The sequence below is a fragment of the Osmerus eperlanus genome, chromosome 9 (genome assembly GCF_963692335.1).
Source record: "Osmerus eperlanus chromosome 9, fOsmEpe2.1, whole genome shotgun sequence".
NCBI classification, from domain to species: domain Eukaryota; kingdom Metazoa; phylum Chordata; class Actinopteri; order Osmeriformes; family Osmeridae; genus Osmerus; species Osmerus eperlanus.
In genome coordinates this window covers 18,016,127-18,036,126 of record NC_085026.1, presented here as the reverse complement: position 1 = coordinate 18,036,126, position 20,000 = coordinate 18,016,127, and the positions used below count along the sequence as shown (strand labels likewise).

Genomic DNA, 20,000 nt, shown 5'->3' with positions numbered 1-20,000 from the left:
CTCTCTCTCTCTCTCCTCTCTCTCTCTCTCTCTCTCTCTCTCTCCTCTCTCTCTCTCTCTCTCTCTCTCTCATCCCTCCCTCTCTCTCCATCCCTCTCTCCATCCCTCTCTCTCTCTCCATCCCTATCTCCATCCCTCTCTCCATCCCTCTCTCTCCACCTCCAGCGAGCGACATGCCAGAGTGTCTCTGTCAGATCAAATGAGAGTCCTTCGCAGCACCACGTCATGTTCACAGAGAGAGCACAGGGGATACAGCTCATGAGACACTTAGCATATTAGCCTTGTGATTGAATTATCCTTGGAAGGGGGGGGGAGGGGGAAAGTAAGTTTGATCCCCCCCACTTGCTCCCCTCCTCCCCCCTCCCCCCTCCGCCTCCCTCCTCACCCCCCTCCTCCTCAGCCCCCTCCTCCCCCCCTCCCCCCCTCCGCCCCCTCCTCACCCCCCTCCCCTCCTCAGCCCCCTCCTCCCCCCCCTCCCCCCTCCGCCTCCCTCCTCACTCCCTCCTCCTCAGCCCCCTCCTCCCCCCTCCCCCCCTCCGCCTCCCTCCTCACCCCCCCTCCTCCTCAGCCCCCCCTCCTCCCCCCTCCCCCCTCCGCCTCCCTCCTCACCCCCCTCCTCCTCAGCCCCCTCCTCCCCCCTCCCCCCCTCGCCTCCCTCCTCACCCCCCTCCTCCTCAGCCCCCTCCTGCCCCCTCCGCCTCCCTCCTCACCCCCCTCCTCCTCAGCCCCCTCCTCCCCCTCCCCCCCTCCGCCTCCCTCCTCAGCCCCCTCCTCCTCAGCCCCCTCCTGCCCCCTCCGCCTCCCTCCTCACCCCCCCCTCCTCCTCAGCCCCCTCCTCCCCCCCTCCCCCCTCCGCCTCCCTCCTCACCCCCTCCTCCTCAGCCCCCTCCTCCCCCCTCCCCCCCCCCTCCGCCTCCCTCCTCACCCCCCTCCTCCTCAGCCCCCTCCTGCCCCCTCCGCCTCCCTCCTCACCCCCCCTCCTCCTCAGCTCCTTCCTCTTCCTCCAACCCTCTGGTGGTAGGGAGGACAGCAGACTGTCACAGCCAGGAAGACAGCTCAGCTGTCTGATTGGTCGCCTGCCCATCTGGCTGAGGAGAACACCAGAAGTCATTTCCTCACTGTTTCCCAGTGCATGATGGGAGATGGTATCTGAGCTCCCCAGGGCCCTTGCTTGTCCTCTGCACGAGGGCTGGAGTGCTCCACATCGGATAGACTCCGGGTGCCTGGTGGTCGAATAACAGGTTTATTCAAAACAAAAGCAGTTTCTGCAGGTTTTTAGGTTCCTTAGAAAATGTGCTGCTTGATTATAGTCGCAGCGACAAAGACGATTTAAAAATAGACAAGAGGGACGTTGCCTTCCAGCTAACCCGGAACATTCTGCAGTCAGTTATGTCAGGTCAAACAGTTAGCTCTGCATCCTTTCAAGCTATCAGCCCGTCCTTGGAAGTGAAAGCCGGACTGTCTTGCTCCTTCATTAGCATGGGGAAGAGGTTATGGTGACCTGGCTTCTGTGTCTCTGCCCTCCTCTAACGCTCGGAGCCTGTGGCCTGAGACAGGCTGGCTGTGTGCTCGGCAGTGAAAGGCCACGGAGAATGAATGGGCCCTAATTGCCCAGAGATCCTTCATTACACACGTGCTAACAAACCCATGCGCTCTCTCCCTGCCTGAGCAAGGCTGGAAGACGTATAGACAAGTGACGGACAGCTTGCTGCCACTCTGAAGCATGTTCACATGTTTACAGAGAGAGAGGGAGAGAGAGAGAGAGAGAGAGAGAGAGATGAGAGAGAGAGAGAGAGAGAGATGAGAGAGAGAGAGAGAGAGAGAGAGAGAGAGAGAGAGAGAGAGAGAGAGAGAGAGAGAGAGAGTGAAAGTGAGAGAGAGAGAGAGAGAGAGAGAGAGAGAGTGAAAGTGAGCGTGAGAGAGAAGAGAGAGAGAGAGAGAGAGAGAGAGAGAGAGAGAGAGAGAGAGCTTTCAGATGAACAGTTTATAAATCCTTCCCATGGTCTTTCATGTGGTGAAAGATGTGATTTTTTCCAGGGCCGACGTAAACTGGTCGAGCCGTCGCTCTCGCGGGACTGAGGATGTTTCGCAAGAAGAAAAAGAAGAGGCCCGAGATCTCGGCCCCGAGGAACTTCGAGCACCGGGTGCACACCTCGTTCGACGCCAAGCGCGGCTGCTTCGTGGGCCTGCCAACGCAATGGCAGAGTCTGATCGAGAACCTGCGGCGGCCCAAACCCATGGTGGACCCGTCCAGGATCACAGACGTGGAACTCAGACCCAAGAAGGTATTAGAACCTAGATGTGATCTAGCGAGATCTACAGACACTAATAGTACGGCCTAGCAGGGCCTGGGTTCGTTTTCAAATGTGGGCGGGACAGCTTGGCCGTTAAATAGCCTATAATTTTCGTAATAAAACGTGTGTGTGTGGGGGGGGGGGACAGATTCAAAAAGTTATTATCATGAAATACGCCCCTCCGGCCAAGGTTACTGGTAGTCGTTAGCGCAAGACTGTCCATTTAAAAGACGTAGGCATTGTCTGAACACTAAGCCAACAAACACAGTACCGAAATGTCTTTCACTTGAATAGATAGAACAGGGTGATCTGAAAGTAGCGAAGGCTATTAGTTATGGAGAAAAACTTCTCGCGTAAGGAAGGGATATCTCCGTCTCTCAGTAGTCCAGAGTCCTGGTGGTTCTGGAGGTCTTCTTCACAGACTCCTCTCTGTCAGATTGCCTTCTTATCTATCACGGGGCTGGGCTAATGACCCTGCTGTGTACACCGACTGTACGTCGTGAATCCTTGGAGGACCGAAAGATTTATTACTCCATGCAGGCAATTAATAACGATCCATGGTGCCTTTCCCACAGATGTCAGACCGGGGGGAAAAAGTGCGGGTACAGCAGTGGAAATGCCAGGCAACGATAAAGCCTGTGAATCTGAGGATTTCCACGCCCCACCGAACTCACTTATGGCCCTTTGGAAAAAACACGTGCAAACATATCTGTTAGCACAGTGGATATGTCTGAGCTCTGCATTTTAGAAAAGCTCTTTGTCAGCTTCTAAGGCCGAGGCACGCTTTCTAATGGGATAATCAAGATTAGATCCCTGGTAAGCAAGCGTGTGCACCGTACTGTAAATGATACAGCATGTAGCGATGAAGGAAAGGTTAAGTTGTTTAGTACTAGCGCTTCACGTCTCATGTCAGTGCAAAACACAAAACAGTACGGTGAATCGCTTCATTGATAGGCTAGTAAAGGGATCGCCAAACGGCGATCTTTATGACATTTGACCCAACACAACATCTTCACAACATCTATGATTTTGTATCTACATGTGCCTTGCCATATGGGTTTTGGGGTACAATAGCAGGGAAACGGGACACAATGTTCACGGTAACGTAAGCGTGACCTGGTCCTGATAGGCTGTCTTTAATTCATAGGCTAAACACGAAAGTCTTCTCCGCAAGCTCATCACGTTTACATCAACTCTCCATCAGAGTGTCTGTACCCTGTCTTCTGCCCAGGGGCATTTGGATGTGTGCTGACATTTTTGAAACAGCTCATGATTACAAAGTTTACATGATTCAAAGTTGTGGCCCAGATAGTCATCCATGCAGCAAGTATTCTTTTACTCCTAGATTTTGTTGCACTACGTACTTTATGGGGTTTTATCTTTGAGACTATTGTCAGTAAAAAGCCATCAGGGAGATGATTCAAGTCTACGTCTTTGAAGGATGACAAAACTGTTCTTTCCAGACTCGTGTCTAAAATTAACTTGCCTCACAGCTCCGATTACGTCACGCCCATTATTCTGTGTGTCAGCCCGCCTGTAAGCGTCTCGTGGTGTGGTCGTCTGGTGAGCATGCGGCGTGTCTTACAGACCATCGTGCGGGGAAGCATGATCGGACACGGGGACTACATCGCCGCCATGATCAACGACATGAGCCGGCTGTCGGTCACCAGCTCCAACTCCCTGAGGAAGAGCAGCCCCTCGTCCAGGAGGAGGGCTCAGTCTCTGGGCCGGCTGGGGGAGGTCTGCGAGGGGGACGTGTACCAGTACGAGGACCTGGGTCTGGAGGATCACCTGGCCCAGAGGGAGTGGAGGGACGGGGCCCGGAACGACCTCCGCGAGGGCGCGCCTCCGTACTCGGACACGAAGACGAGCGTCTCCCTCCAGCCCAACGGGGTCCTCCCCCGGGCCAGGTCCACCTACGAGGTGAGCGTGAGCTCTCTGGACGGGCCCCCGCCCCCCCCCCTGCCCCTGCTGGCCTACGGGGGAGGACAGGTGGGTAGCCCCACCGACAGACTGATGATGAGGAGGGAGTTTCCTCTGAGCAGGGCCATCCCTCCCAACCAGCGGCCCGTAGCCTGCTTCTACAGCCCGGCCATGGCTGTCCACCAGGCCCCTGGAGCCCCTGGAGCTCCCCCTGCAGAGTACCGCACCAACATACCTCTGTACATCCACCCCCACAGCCCTGGGGGGCCTTACTCCTCATACGACCTCAAGGTAGGTCGGCCACACGACACACAACCCTGCTCATGCAGTCCTCAGAACACTGACACACAAATCAGTGAACAATGATAGGGATATCAGCCGACTGCGAACTGGGCGTCACGTGTGACGGGCTACATCATGAAAGCTCTCTGCATAATAGGATATGCAAGCTAGAGTGGTTCTACATAACAATGTTCAAAATGGTCAGTCTTGTGTTCAAAGTTATATAGGGTTGTCTCCTCACGGCATGTCTCAGTAGAACCCTTCATTCCTATTCTATACAGACAAGTGCCCAATTAAAGCTGTTGGAGGTTTTTTTCCGTGGTGATAAAATATGCTTTGTGAGTTTATGGATTCTCTGTTCTTGTAAATGTTGAGAGAGGCTGTACTTGGCAGGATCTGGAGAGGATGTTAGGGTACCTGTGGGCTGGTCTGAACACACTAGTCCCAGATGAAGCAGATAGAGGGAAGGACCTCATTTACATTCAGTTAGAAAGCAGGACGGGGACCCAGGGACAACGGCCAACCCTCTCTCCCCTCCTCCTCTGTCTCTCCCCTCCTCCTTCTCTATCGCTCATCCCTACATCCCCATCTCTCCCCTCCTCTCAACCCAACTCTCCTCATCCTCTCTCTCCTCCTTCTCAATCTCTCCACCACTCCCTCCTCCTCCTCTCTCCCCTCCTCCTTCTCTATCGCTCATCCCTACATCCCCATCTCTCCCCTCCTCTCTCCCCTCCTCCTCTCTCTTCTCTCCCCTCTTCCTCTCTCCCCTCCTCCTCCTCCTCTCTGCTATCCTGCAGGCAGAGTCTGCTGTCAGGCATCACTCCAGCCTACTCGCTAGCGGCACCAGCAGCCCACTAGTGAGCAGCATCAGAGCCCACAGGCCGGTCCGCTCCTCCGCCAGTTACACCCTGGGCCTGTCCCCCAACATGGGCCAGCTGAGGCCTGGAGGTCCTGAGCCTTACCACCGACACTCAGCCTGCCCCAACCCCCCTCACCCCAGACAGGACAGCCCCTCCCAGCCTCGACCCTCCCCAACGGGCTCCCTGGCCACCAGCCCCCCGGGAACCTGCTCCCCGGCCTTCAGACCCCCCCACCACCCCTGCCCCAGGCCCCCCCCAGACCCCCCCAAAGTGACTCACGAGCAGTTCAAGGCTGCCCTGCAGATGGTGGTGGATAAGGGAGACCCGCGGTCGTACCTGGAGAACTTTGTGAAGATCGGGGAGGGCTCCACGGGGGTGGTCTGCATCGCCAGGGAGAAGCACAGTGGCCGGCAGGTGGCCGTGAAGATGATGGACCTGCGGAGACAGCAGAGGAGAGAGCTGCTGTTTAACGAGGTAGAGATGAACCTTCAGCGCTGCAACACCTGCTGCAGGCCTGCAACACCAACACCTGCTGCAGGCCTGCAACACCTGCTGCAGGCCTGCAACACTAACACCTGCTGCAGCGCTGCAACACCTGCTGCAGGACGGTTGGCGTACAGTTAGGTCCATAAATATTTGGACATTGACACAATTTTCATCATTTTGGCTCTGTATACCACCACAATGGATTTGAAATGAAACAATCAAGGTGTGCTTTAAGTGCAGACTTTCAGCTTTAATTTCAGGGTATTTACATCCAAATCAGGTGAACGGTGTAGGAATTACAACACATTTTATATGTGCCCCCCCCTTTTTAAGGGACCAAAAATTATTGGACAAACTAACATAATCATAAATCTAATTGTCACTTTTAATACTTGGTTGCAAATCCTTTGCAGTCAATGACAGCCTGAAGTCTGGAACCCATAGACATCACCAGACGCTGGGTTTCGTCCCTGGTGATGCTCTGCCAGGCCTCTACTGCAACTGTCTTCAGTTCCTGCTTGTTCTTGGGGCATTTTCCCTTCAGTTTTGTCTTTAGCAAGTGAAATGCATGCTCAATTGGATTTAGGTCAGGTGATTGACTTGGCCATTGCAGAACATTCCACTTCTTTGCCTTAAAAAACTCTTTGGTTGCTTTCGCAGTATGCTTCGGGTCATTGTCCATCTGCACTGTGAAGCGCCGTCCTATCATTCTGGTACAAGTTGATCTTGGTCTCATCTGTCCATAGGATGTTGTTCCAGAACTGTACAGGGTCTTTTAGATGTTTTTTGGCAAACTCTAATCTGGTCTTCCTGTTTTTGAGACTCACCAATGGTTTACATCTTGTGGTGGACCCTCTGTATTTACTCTGGTGAAGTCTTCTCTTAATTTTTGACTTTGACACAGATACGCCTACCTCCTGGAGAGTGTTCTTGATCTGGCCAACTGTTGTGAAGGGGTTTTTCTTCACCAGGGAAAGAATTCTTCTGTCATCCACCACAGTTGTTTTCCGTGGTCTTCCGGGTCTTTTGGTGTTGCTGAGCTCACCAGTGCGTTCTTTCTTTTTAAGAATGTACCAAACAGTTGATTTGGCCACACCTAATGTTTTTGCTATCTCTCTGATAGGTTTGTTTTGATTTTTCAGCCTAACGATGGCTTGCTTCACTGATGGTGACAGCTCTTTGGACTTCATATTGAGAGTTGACAGCAACAGATTCCAAACACAAATACCATACTTGAAATGAACTCTAGACCTTTTATCTGCTCCTTGTCAATGAAATAACGAACTCCCATGAGGGAATGACATACACCTGGCCATGGAACAGCTGAGCAGCCAATTGTCCAATTACTTTTGGTCCCTTAAAAAGGGGGGGGGGGGCACATATAAAATGTATTGTAATTCCTACACCGTTCACCTGATTTGGATGTAAATACCCTGAAATTAAAGCTGAAAGTCTGCACTTAAAGCACATCTTGATTGTTTCATTTCAAATCCATTGTGGTGGTATACAGAGCCAAAATGATGAAAATTGTGTCAATGTCCAAATATTTATGGACCTAACTGTATGTGTCGTGTACTTACACAACTGCATGATGCCCAAGAGGAAAACCTGGTATTCTGAAATCTAAATGAAATTCTAAATTTAAAGAGAGCTTAATACATTTTTTCAACTTTCTACAAAATTGGAAGTGTACAGTTTTAGTAAATTCACATATTTATCACCATCTGTAATATATGTAAGTATGTTTGTATTCATACTTTGGAAGTATCCTTTTGAAGGTCATATTTAGCCTGTGTGTGCCTGTGTTCTCCATGGTTGCTGTCCCGACCAGGTGGTCATCATGAGGGACTACCAGCACAGGTGTGTGGTGGAGATGTTCAAGTCTGCGCTGGTGGAGGAGGAGCTGTGGGTCATCATGGAGTACCTGCAGGGTGGAGCGCTCACTAACATCGTGTCTGAGACGAGGTAAGTCTCAGGAAGACCAGGTAACAGGTAGAACAGGTTACAGCTAGACCAGGGAGACCAGGTAGACCAGGTAACAGGGAGACCAGGTAGACCAGGTAACAGGGAGACCAGGTAACAGGGAGACCAGGTAGACCAGGTAACAGGTAGACCAGGTTACAGGGAGACCAGGTAGACCAGGTAACAGGGAGACCAGGTACACCAGGTAACAGATAGACCAGGTAACAGGGAGACCAGGTACACAAGGTAACAGGTAGACCAGGTAACAGGGAGACCAGGTAACAGGTAGACCAGGTAACAGGAAGACCAGGTAACAGGTAGACCAGGTAACAGTAACCTCAGCTATATTCACACTGACTGCTGTTTCCACTGACATCTGTTTACCACTACATGGTAAGTCTATGAATATGAAATAACGAGAGCTACACTGTGACAGAGCTGTTCAGCTGTGTTTTGTCTGGTTATGAGATTATCTTTTAGTACTTTATTGACCACAAGGGGGTGGTGTGACACTCACTAGCATCATGGCCAACTAGGTAACGCTATGCAGCACAGAGAAATCTATTCAGCCGCCTCTCTCTTTGTGTGTGTGTGTGTCTCTCTCTCCTTCTTTCTGTGTGTGTGGGTGTCTCTCTCTCTGTGTGTGTGTGTGTCTCTCTCTCTTTGTCTCTCTTACTAGAGCACAACATGCCTCCTCCTCCAGGAAAATCCATAATTCAATAACATAATTAGATTTGTGCATGTTTAAATGACATGTGGAGAGACAAATATAGGCCAAAAATGAGATTTCTCAATGCAACAGCAAAGTTCAATATATTGAGTCGTGCATAATCAAAAACAAGAAAGTTGCCCGCTCATCCGCACAGAGCAGAAGTTGTCAGGGTGAATTATCTCTAGCTGTCCATGTATATTCAATTGTTGACAAAAAACTGGCTGAATCACCACATTAACTCTAAAGTCAGCGGCTGTAGTTATTCTGGACTGGTCTTCATGTTCACTCTAGATCTGCCCTCCCAGTCAGGGCTTGTCAACGCTCAACATTAAAAACGGAATTGATTGAACTGCTAAAACTGCTTTCTTTCTTCCTTCAAATTCTAATCTGTCCCCAAAATGAAGGTTTAAAGACGAGATACAAAAGTACTTGGCACGCCATTTGTTGTTAAGAAGCTGATGTATTTTCCAAGAAATCTCTGTTACTCAACACTTTGGTGTTTCAGTATCCCTGAGGCTTGTGTTTTTATGATGCACACAAGGTTGTGAAAGAGAACAGGGCTCTCCTGGGTAACAGTCATACTGACTGTGTGTGTGTTATCACGTGTGTGTGTGTCCAGGCTGAGCGAGGAGCAGATAGCCACGGTGAGTGAGGCAGTGCTGCAGGCCCTGGCCTACCTCCACTCCCAGGGGGTCATCCACAGAGACATCAAAAGTGACTCCATCCTGCTCACACTGGACGGCAGGGTAACCCCCCCCTCTCACACACACACACACACACACACACTCGTACACATACACACGTACACACACGCTCAGACACAAACTCACCCCCCCCCCCACACACACACACACAGTACACTCCCTCTTACAGTCCATCTCTATTTAATTGTTGACTGATGAGGTTCCGTCGCTGTCCCTACAGATCAAGCTGTCAGACTTTGGGTTCTGTGCCCAAGTCAGCAAAGATATCCCCAGGAGGAAGTCCCTGGTGGGGACGCCCTACTGGATGGCCCCCGAGGTCATCTCCAAGTCCCCATATGGCACCGAGGTGAGTGACTGCAGATTTACATCCATACAAGCCATGATGTGAGGGTCGGTACATGCTGAAGAGGATGTGTGTGGGTCAGGTGGACGTGTGGTCGCTGGGCATCATGGTGGTGGAGATGGTGGACGGGGAGCCGCCCTACTTCAGTGAGACTCCTGTTGCAGCCATGAGGCGCCTGAGGGATGAGCCTGCCCCCTCCGTCAGACACGCCAGCCAGGTGAGAACGTCACAGGTACACATTACACTTACATTTTAGTCATTTAGCAGACGCTCTTATCCAGGGAGACTTATAGTAAGTACAGGGACATTCCCCCGAGGCAAGTAGGGTGAAGTGCCTTACCCAAGGTCACAACATAATTTTTCACGGCCTGGGAATTGAACCAGCAACCTTCTGATTAATAGCCCGATTCCCTAACCGCTAAGCCACCTGACTCCCCTGACACACACACAGGCACATACACACAGACATGCACACACTCATAAACATGCACAGATAGCAGAGATTTTTCTGGTTTCAGTAGGCCTACTTTACTTTCACTTATTACATTTTTTACACAAATATCTGTACTTCTACTTACATTTTCAAGCCATGCTCATTACTCTAATTGTAATCTGTATTTGGTGGCATGATCAAAAATATTTTCTTTAAAAGTCAACAAAAAGAAAAGTATAAAAAAAATAATTTTTAAAAAACTTTTTCCTGTAGACATGTAGGTGCGAAAAAGGTTTCCCAAAATATTTTTGTAATATAAAAATAAAAAAGTTACAGAAAGAAAATGTTTCAAAAGGTTTAAAAAATATATATTTTGAAAAGGTTTCAACCCCAAAAAAGTTGCAAGAAAAACATTTAAGAAAAAGTTGTGTGTGAAAAGTCTATGGTCATCTGCTCTGTGTGTCAGGGAGGCAGGTGAAAACACAGTCGGGGTGGGGGGGAAATCTATTCACATTTGAATTGCGATTCAGTCTTCTAGCGATTCACATCAATTCACAAATGTTGTTTTTCAATTTGTGAACCCAAAAATCGAATCGTGAGGTACCAAAAGATTCCCACCCCTAGAACACAGTCATCACATGCGCACAAACATCCATACACACAACTAAGCAACCTGGCCTCCCTCTGCAGGTCTCCCCAGTGCTGAAGGACTTCCTGGACCGCATGTTGACCCGGGACCCAGGGCAGCGAGCCAGCGCCACAGACCTGCTGGAGCACCCCTTCCTGCTGCAGAGCAGCTCACCCCAGTGCCTGGTCCCCCTGGTGGAGCAGTACCGCAAGCGCATGTCCCGCTGCTGACGCCTGGAGCCCAGAGACCCTCCCCAGCCACACCAACCTTGCTCCTGGGCCCAGACCGGCCCTGACCCCCCCCTCCCCCCTCTTCCCAGCACCCCTCCAGACCAATGGGAGAGCAGGAATGGAACGCAGACCCCGCCTGGTGCTGTTAGGGCTCACAACGGGCCAGTGAGTTTGGTAGGCCGGGACTGGGCCTGACTTTAAGAGAAGCACTTTAGCCGTGAGTAGAGGTTGTGTTGAAGGCAGCATGTGAGCAGTAACTAATTTCCACGCCGTCTGGGACTCTGCTTGGGAGTGACAGCCTGCAGGATTCCTGCTGACACAACAGCCATCTCACATCGCTGTGTTACTGGCTTGACATCGAGGATGACACTGAACTGCATTCTCATCCATTGCAACGGAACAAGACAGTGTTTGGATACTAGTCGCGCATTCAGTTTTATTCCTAACTCAAGCTATAGCTCATGACCTGTTACATACATGTTACCTCTCCAGCCATACAGGGGTGAACACCTGTGTGTGGATGGAGCTGTTTGCATGGCCACAACACTGGCACACAGGCACACCTGGCCTGGTCTGAATGCTTGAAGTGTTTCCTCACCATGAGACCAGCCACCTTCATCACCATAATGTGTGTGTGTGTGGAGTCTGCTGTTTCCATTCATCCAGACGAATCTTCACTTTCTTTTTGATATGCTTTCATTTAAATGAAAAATTCCCTGCTTTTCCCAAAAAGATGTTGTGAATCGTTTGTGAACTGTGTGGCAAAAAAAATAAAAAAAATCATTTTAGAATGATTGATCTTTAAAACGTAGCTGATTAAATCAACAATGTAAATACAGATATCCTGAACGTTAGGACAGGTTTACTTTCAGAAACCATTGATGTAAGTTATTGAGATTAATTTAAACGTTTATTTGACTTGATTTGGAAAGTGTGTGTTTAGTCCTGAGATGATGATGTCGTCGATCTCCAGTATCCTTCTTATTGGATTGTGACTGAATTTTTAAACGACAGGGTGTGTGAGTTGCTACTGTGGCGTGTGTGTGTGTGTGTGTGTGCGTGTGTGTGTGTGTATTCGGTCCGTGTAGACAAAGCACAGGCTTGGCATGTGCTGCTACAGAACGATCACCTGCTGAGAACACATTGCACACAGACTTTATATTCGGACATGGATACAACATATTTCATGTATTTGTATTTCAAAGTAGCCTAAGTAAGTCATGAAAATAGAGAAATAAACATTATTTTAATTTTGTATAAATCAATAAATAATGCATATTAAATCCAATAGTACTGCTCTATTTAATGTTATCTCTCTGTCTCTCTCTACTGGTCTTTGAAACAAATACAAGATGTTGGGGATATATTTAATATATATTTAATAGACACTATATTTGCAAATCACACAGTTGCAGATACAGCGACGTGTAGAGCAAGCATAGAAACTGCATCTTCAGTACAATATAAATTATATTTAATATGAACAGTTTGTAAATAATTGTTTATCAATAGCTCTTCAGAGTGCAATTATATACATTATATACAAAAGCGACAGACCAACCGTCTGAGCAGTAACAGAAGGAGATTATTGAAATTACAGAGCGCTCGAACTCTTAAACGTTATATTATTGTATTTCTTTACAAGTGAATGAAATAGTAATATATGACCACACATTTTATATGTGTGTAATTTTAAGTGCTATAATAAATCGACTGCCATACATTTCTATAGCCTAGTATTTTAATCAAGAGTGACTCGTGAGCTGCTTTCGAATTCACACTTGACTCCGCTGATGCTGTCGACGCTGGGCTGGCTGTTAACTTTCTGATGCGCGTGTGAGAAAGGGAACGTTTCGGACCTGGACATTCTCGCTCTTCCATGCGCGGAACCGGAGGAACAGTCTATAACCATTCTCATGAACTCGGGGGCGGTGAAGCGTCGTAGCAGCCTAGTCCCGAGCCCGGTGAATCCTGGAGGACGGATGGGGATCTTGTCCGGCTCCATCTCTCCTCTGTTGAAGAGAAGCTTCCTCCCGCTTGGAAGGCTGTCCCTTTTCTGAGACGCTCTCCTGCTTGACATGTCATTATTTTCATCTTTCTGTGACCTCGCGTTTTCCTCGGGCGCAGCTCTCTGAGATTTACTTTTGCCGTTTAAAAGGCCTCTTGCCGTGACAGTTCTGTCAGCATTACTTGTGACTGCACCTGTTTTCTCTCGACATTCAATCTTGGCGATCAAGAATCTCTCGTCCTGCAGCGAGCCTCTCTTGAACTTACTGGCCGATAGCCTCATGTCGCCCATATCCCCTTGGTACGACTGTTTCCTGCTGCTTAAGAGGTCCAGGTTAAATGATTTAGCTTTGCCCCAGAGGGGGAAACTCTCTTGCGCCTGCTGTTTCAGTCCTCTATCCTGAGTGGAATCTTTCTGACATGGGTCAGGCAGGTGGTTCAGCGTCTTAACCCCTCTCAGGTCCCTAAGCTTGCCGTTCTGTAGCTGCTTGGCTGTGAATATAACGTCTCTGTCATCCTCCGCCTGGGCTCTCTGTAGGTGGTGAGGAGGGACACTCTGGTGACAGCTGTTGTTCTCGCTGGACTGATCATGACACCTGAAGCGGTTCCACAGTCCGTTGCTGTCCCCGACCTTCAGCTGTCTCTGAAACACTCCTGGAAGCTGCTCTTCGCTGTGGAGCGGCTTGGAGAACCTCTCGAGAACCTGCCGGGACAGCTTGTTGGGCTGCCGTCTTTCCTCTCCCGCCTCGCCAACGGTTACTTCTGACCCCACGCACCTCCTCCCAGGGCCGTTCAGCGCCTGGACGCAGTGATTGTGGCCGAAGAAGTTAGCCACTTGGATGGCCGAGTGGCCCGCGTTGTTGGTTCGGTCCAGCCGGAGGCCCAGTCTCTTGAAGGCCTTGACCAGGAACTCCAACACCTGGCTGTGGCCTGCGTAGGAGGCGTACACCAGGGCGCTGTTCCCCCAGGCATCCGACACGTCGGGGTCAGCGTTGAACTGCACCAGCAGTTTGACCACGTCCAGGTGGCCGAGTTCGCAGGCCAGACTCAGGGCGGTGCGTCCGTTCTCGTCCTGACAGTTGACGTCGGCGCCTTTCTCCAGCAGCAGGCGGGTGAACTTCGCCCTGGCACCGGGCTCCGGCAGGCACACGGCGAACATGAGAGGAGTACGGTTGTTCTGCGTCTTGGAGTTGATGATGCGGCCGTCCAGTGCGTCGAGGATGAAGCGCGCCAAATGGACCTTGCCTTCGTGCATGGCGTCCAGGAAGGTCTTGGTGCCCGAGCCCTGCCGCAGATCCTTGGGTCGCATCATTCTGAAACGAGTTTGAGAGGGTGCGTGTGTTGAGGGAGAGACAGAAAAGAGAGAAATAGAAAGAGCGGGATGGTAAGAAAAAGTGAAGCAGTTTCTCCGGGCCGCTCTGTGTTGATAGCGAGTGTATTTACCTCGGAGTGACTCTCGGCGCGAGCAGCCGGTGTTTTTATACCTCTCCCTCCAAATGCCCTCCCCACGTTACCAAGGAAACAGCCATCTGAGGAACTGCAGAGGCAGGATAGCTACAGAAGCCGCGTCCTCCACCTAGAAGAAATATATGCCGTTTGAACTGAATAATTACTCGAGGAGAAAAACATGTGTGCCAGGTGAAAGTCACTACAAAGAACCGCTTAAGCCATTCACTTTTAATCTAGAAGTCCATTCAAATAAACTTTTACAAGCCTCTCAGAAGGTGCGCACATTCAGACAAAAATTTGGGTTAGGGAATCGGGCTAGTTATCTGAAGGTTACCAGTTCGATTCCCGGCTGTGCCAAATGACGTTGTGTCCTTGGGCAAGGCACTTCACCCTACTTGCCTCGGGGGAATGTCCCTGTACTTACTGTAAGTCGCTCTGGATAAGAGCGTCTGCTAAATGACTAAATATAAATGTAAATTTAGTTGATGAACTCAGAGATATGACTTCTCTTCGGAGGCTTAATGTGGAGATTTGGATGCATGGTGTGAGACTCTCATGTGCTGTCTCTGCTAAACTTCAAACAATTACTTTAGTCAAGGAAATTATTCAAAATGTAATCTCCTAATTTGATGAATACAGAATATCCCCTTTCTCTGGCCGTCTGACCGTCAATAGAAATCCTCAAAGGCAATCTTAAACTTAGGAAAAATTCAAAAAGCATTCAAATGAAGTTCCGGTTTGGTATGTTTGCTGAAAGTGGTTTCATTTGTCAAGGATGGGGTTTCCTCTGAAACAAGTAATGTTCCTTTGACTGTGAGTGTCTCAACTCTCCTAGTATGAACACTGTGTTACGGTGCCATGCTCTCAATACCAATGAGACTCTGGATGACGCCAGCTCAACCCCCTGCACCTTCTAGTGGCAATGACATCTTAATCAGGTCAATGGGATTCAGCTGATTTCAATACTTATTAACTCATCCCAGCGGGCGGAATTAAGTCAAATCAATTTCCGTACCAATGCATATTAATGGAATCACGAGAGATCTACGACCACCAGTCATCAGAATGCAGTGATAGTAATGTAATGACTCGGTGATGAGAAGGTAAACGTCCTCACTTCAGCACAAGGTGCCCAGGAAGCTCAAACCGAGACATTGTTGCTCACAGCTCGATAAAATCCTGTGCTCTCCACCAAACCCCTCTTATCTGGTATTCCAGTGGAGTGCTCAGAGCCTTTGTCGGCTTTTTCAGAGAATGGCTCCTCCAGAAATAGACCCGAGCAGGCTGTTAAGAGAGCTGGTAGGCTGGTAGGAGAGCTTGCAGGCAGGTAGGAGAGCGTGCAGGCTGGTAGGAGAGCGTGCAGGCAGGTAGGAGAGCTTGCAGGCTGGTAGGAGAGCGTGCAGGCAGGTAGGAGAGCTTGCAGGCTGGTAGGAGAGCGTGCAGGCTGGTGGGAGAGCTTGCAGGCTGGTAGGAGAGCGTGCAGGCTGGTGGGAGAGCTTGCAGGCTGGTAGGAGAGCTTGCAGGCTGGTAGGAGAGCTTGCAGGCTGGTAGGAGAGTGTGCAGGCTGGTAGGAGAGCTTGCAGGCTTGTAGGAGAGCGTGCAGGCTGGTAGGAGAGCGTGCAGGCTGGTAGGAGAGTGCAGGCTGGTAGGAGAGCTTGCAGGCTGGTAGGAGAGCGTGCAGGCTGGTAGGAGAGCTTGCAGGCTGGTAGGAGAGCTTGCAGGCTGGTAGGAGAGTGTGCAGGCTGGTAGGAGAGCGTGCAGGCTGGTAGGAGAGCGTGCAGACTGGTAGGAGAGCTTGCAGGCTGGTAGGAGAGTGTGCAGGCTGGTAGGAGAGCTTGCAGGCTGGTAGGAGAGCGTGCAGGCTGGTAGGAGAGCGTGCAGGCTGGTAGGAGAGCGTGCAGGCTGGTAGGAGAGCTTGCAGGCTGGTAGGAGAGTGTGCAGGCTGGTAGGAGAGTGTGCAGGCTGGTAGGAGAGCGTGCAGGCTGGTAGGAGAGCGTGCAGGCTGGTAGGAGAGCTTGCAGGCTGGTAGGAGAGTGTGCAGGCTGGTAGGAGAGCGTGCAGGCTGGTAGGAGAGCGTGCAGGCTGGTAAGAGAGCGTGCAGGCTGGTAGGAGAGCTTGAGTGATTGTGTTGGCTCTTCTTGATCTTCTGTGTTTGGTGATGTTTTCTTGCTGGGGTTTTTGGGCACAAAAGTGACTATTTTAAGATTTGCGTTCAGTTTACAGAAATAGCTCTGGAATACAATTTCAGTCCTAATTTGTGCGCTCTGTGGTTGATTTTTCTTCTTTTTTGGGGGTTTGTACAAACTGTGCACTGACTCTAGAGGCTTTTTATCACCTGGAGTCTGAGGTAAAAATGCATCCATTCTTTAAGACAGTGCCTTTGATTGCATTCAGATGAGCGACAAAACACTAATCCATATCGCATGTGTCATTAATAGATGCTACCTTCTCCTCGTGGCTTGAAACAGAACAGAACTGAATGAAAATGAATGACGCTGAAAAAAATGCAGTCTGAATGCGAGGGGCCCACGAGGCGGGCTAATTGAGCAGATGTATGCTAGAAAGCAGAGATGCTACCATAAATACCCAATCTCCCATTCCCTGCTTGCTCTCCCGCCCGGCAACAGCCCTCTGAATGGCTGATTAGAAATTAAGGCTTGTGTAAAGTTGATGTGTTACCACCAGTTCTACATGGCTTGATTAGACACTGGGGAGAATACACTCCCAAATATACTGAATCAACAAGACCCCCTGACTAGCTGATGGAAACAGATAATCCCCACAAAATTCCCAAGGTCAAACCTCCTCCTGGCTTATACATCTTGGGTGGTTTTGGATGAGGTCTAGAACAGTAATTCAGTTCAGGACCTTATTCACTCCAACCCGTATGTTGTCCTCAATCACCCTGAACTCGTCACCACGGTCCCAAAGCAGTCTAAAGTGCATCATCTTTTCTCAGAACACACCTGAGAGAGCTCTGCCATAGCCTACTTGGACAACACTCAGAGGAAAACAGGATGTGCCAGCTTTGATGTTATTATCGCATCATTCCCCCGACACTCTGCCCCTGACTCAGAACTCTCCAGCCAGGCAGGTCACAGTGAAGGGCAGGTCTGGACTGGGACTGAAAAACGGCCCAGGACTTTGAAACGCAGACCGGCCCACAACCGTGTATTATCATTATATATATTTTTTGCATTATGCCACGGACGTTTGACCGGCCGTTTCGGGAAATCTCCTGACCCTCCCGAAGGCCAGTCGGACCCTGGTGAAGGGTGCCCTAACCCTGCCTCCCTCACCCAGCACTTCTATACTCAGGAAGTCCCAGCACTTCTATACTCAGGAAGTCCCAGCACTTCTATACTCAGGAAGTCCCAGCACTTCTATACTCAGGAAGTCCCAGCACTTCTATACTCAGGAAGTCCCAGCACTTCTATACTCAGGAAGTCTCCTGGGATGTTTTCCCACTTTTTAACTCACACAAGTTTCCCACACATCACAAAGGCAGCTCCTCCACCATCCGTCCACTCTCTGTCGACACTCAACGCATAAACTCTCAGGACTCCGCTGCTGTTTAACACCTGAACACCACCTCTTTGGTGCGTGTTAAGCTTGACATCCATCAGGGCACACCAGATTGGTTTATCTGTACGCAGCGGAGCCAGCCTGTGTCTCTGCTTTCCTTCCCGATCTCCTTCGGATTCTTTTAATGCCCTTTGATTTGCAGCAAGGACGCGCCAGCCCTGGTCTGGCAGGACCCCCCGCCCCCGCCCCATCCTTCTGGGCAAGGCAGCAGCTGGCCTGCTGTCATGAGCACACCTCCATCCAGCCTCACACAAGGTTAGCACGCTCGCATCAAACAATAAGAGACTAGGCCACTTTCTTTGTCTCCCTCAAATCGAAAGTTTCCAGTTTGAATATACCATGGTAACCGAGGCCCGGCCTTGATACGGCCCTGAAAGAAAGCTTGTCAGAGAAGGAGCTTGTTGGTAGGGGCTTTGTATTTCAGAGATGCTGTCATGGCCAAGTCACGCTCTGGATGAGAAGACGCTCTGCACAGTGAGTCTGCAGCTTTCTGGGAGCTGCCAGTCACAGAACATACAGAGATGTTATCGGCGATAAAATCACCCCCCCCTCCCCCATCCTCCACTCACTCTGTTCCCATCAATTATCGCCTCTCCAGGGCCCACCAGGTCCAGATGGTGGTGACCATGCTGTCACCAGCCCGGGGATTTACCCACTTCTAATGTCGGCTTTCAGGAATTTTTTGGACAACCAGGAATTAGCCATCCGGGAGGAGAGTCATCTCAGTACTGACGCCTCCTCACATGACCCCCCCCTCAGCCCTCTTCACCATCACGACTTGGAGCTGGGGAACTGAGAGTTTGAGTTCACTGCGATCGTGCACTGCGATCGTGCACACCATCAAGGGTAATGGCTTGGTTGGGATCACACTCGTGACTGTCTCGGTCACCATGACAGCCACGTCCTTCTCCTCCAGCTGTCCTGATCAGACTGCAGCAGGGCGAGTTAGGGTAACCCCAACACACTGTACATCTGACCCTCACACACTGTACGTCTGACCCTCACACACTGTACATCTGACCCTCACACACTGTACATCTGACCCTCACACACTGTACGTCTGACCCTCACACACTGTACGTCTGACCCTCACACACTGTACATCTGACCCTCACACACTGTACGTCTGACCCTCACACACTGTACATCTGACCCTCACACACTGTACATCTGACCCCAACACACTGTACATCTAACCGTCAACACCTGACAGTCTCACGTGAACAAAACCTATATCTGAAGCCGTTCCTGATCTTGGTCTCCCCTGATTGAAATTCCTCCTCTCAGGTGTGGAGGATGAGCTCACGGATGAGTGCCCCCTTCATCTCCCTCCTCGACAGGACCCATTTGTAGCCTTCCATCCCCGCTCGCCAGCGACAGCTCAATAAATTTGACAATTGGATAACAAATGTATTTGTGTGACGCCCACATTGGCAGGATGCAGGGCTCGCTTGGCCACACCGAGACTGATGTCCTGCCAACGCCTTCAGGGAGAGGAGGGGAGGGAGAGGAGGGGAGGGAGAGGAGGGCAGGAGGAGGGCAGGAGGAGAGGAGGGGAGGGACAGGAGGGCAGGAGGGCAAGAGGAGGGCAGGAGGAGAGGAGGGGAGGGAGAGGAGGGCAGGAGGAGGGCAGGAGGAGAGGAGGGGAGGGAGAGGAGGGCAGGAGGGCAAGAGGAGGGCAGGAGGAGAGGAGGGGAGGGAGAGGAGGGCAGGAGGAGGGCAGGAGGAGAGGAGGGGAGGGAGAGGAGGGCAGGAGGAGGGCAGGCGGAGAGGAGGGGAGGGAGAGGAGGGCAGGAGGAGGGCAGGAGGAGAGGAGGGGAGGGAGAGGAGGGCAGGAGGAGGGCAGGAGGAGAGGAGGGGAGGGAGAGGAGGGCAGGAGGAGGGCAGGCGGAGAGGAGGGGAGGGAGAGGAGGGCAGGAGGGCAAGAGGAGGGTAGGAGGAGAGGAGGGGAGGGCAGGAGGAGAGGAGGGCAAGGAGAGGAGGACAGGGAGAGGAAGAGGGGAGGAGGGGAGGGCAGGAGAGAGGAGGAGGGGAGGAGGGCAGGGAGAGGGAGGAGGGGAGGAGGGCAGGGCAGGGAGAGGAGGAGGCAGGGAGAGGAGGGG

At 50.9% G+C, this 20,000-nt stretch overlaps 3 protein-coding genes across 3 annotated transcripts in view; 1 reads left to right on the top strand and 2 right to left on the bottom strand.

Annotated features, from left to right (window-relative positions):
* LOC134026908 (serine/threonine-protein kinase PAK 6) overlaps positions 1-11,407 on the top strand; it is a 14,839-nt gene extending 3,432 nt beyond the window's left edge. The window contains exons 2-9 of the mRNA XM_062469952.1: positions 2,038-2,285; positions 3,882-4,508; positions 5,297-5,833; positions 7,677-7,810; positions 9,139-9,265; positions 9,444-9,569; positions 9,649-9,783; positions 10,690-11,407. Coding sequence (XP_062325936.1) covers positions 2,082-2,285; positions 3,882-4,508; positions 5,297-5,833; positions 7,677-7,810; positions 9,139-9,265; positions 9,444-9,569; positions 9,649-9,783; positions 10,690-10,857 — 2,058 coding nt within the window. The 5' untranslated portion in view covers positions 2,038-2,081 and the 3' untranslated portion in view covers positions 10,858-11,407. The remainder of the gene's footprint in view (positions 1-2,037; positions 2,286-3,881; positions 4,509-5,296; positions 5,834-7,676; positions 7,811-9,138; positions 9,266-9,443; positions 9,570-9,648; positions 9,784-10,689) is intronic.
* Positions 11,408-12,070: 663 nt separating this feature from the next.
* On the bottom strand, positions 12,071-14,308 carry LOC134026923 (inversin). Its single transcript, XM_062469981.1, has one exon. The coding sequence runs from the start codon at positions 14,174-14,176 to the stop codon at positions 12,599-12,601; it is 1,578 nt and encodes a 525-aa protein (XP_062325965.1). The 5' UTR covers positions 14,177-14,308; the 3' UTR covers positions 12,071-12,598.
* A 1,146-nt stretch (positions 14,309-15,454) lies between these two features.
* Positions 15,455-20,000, bottom strand: part of plcb2 (phospholipase C, beta 2) — a 21,628-nt gene continuing 17,082 nt past the window's right edge. Inside the window, exon 32 of the mRNA XM_062469581.1 lies at positions 15,455-16,459. Within this exon, the coding sequence (XP_062325565.1) occupies positions 15,455-16,459 (1,005 nt within the window). The remainder of the gene's footprint in view (positions 16,460-20,000) is intronic.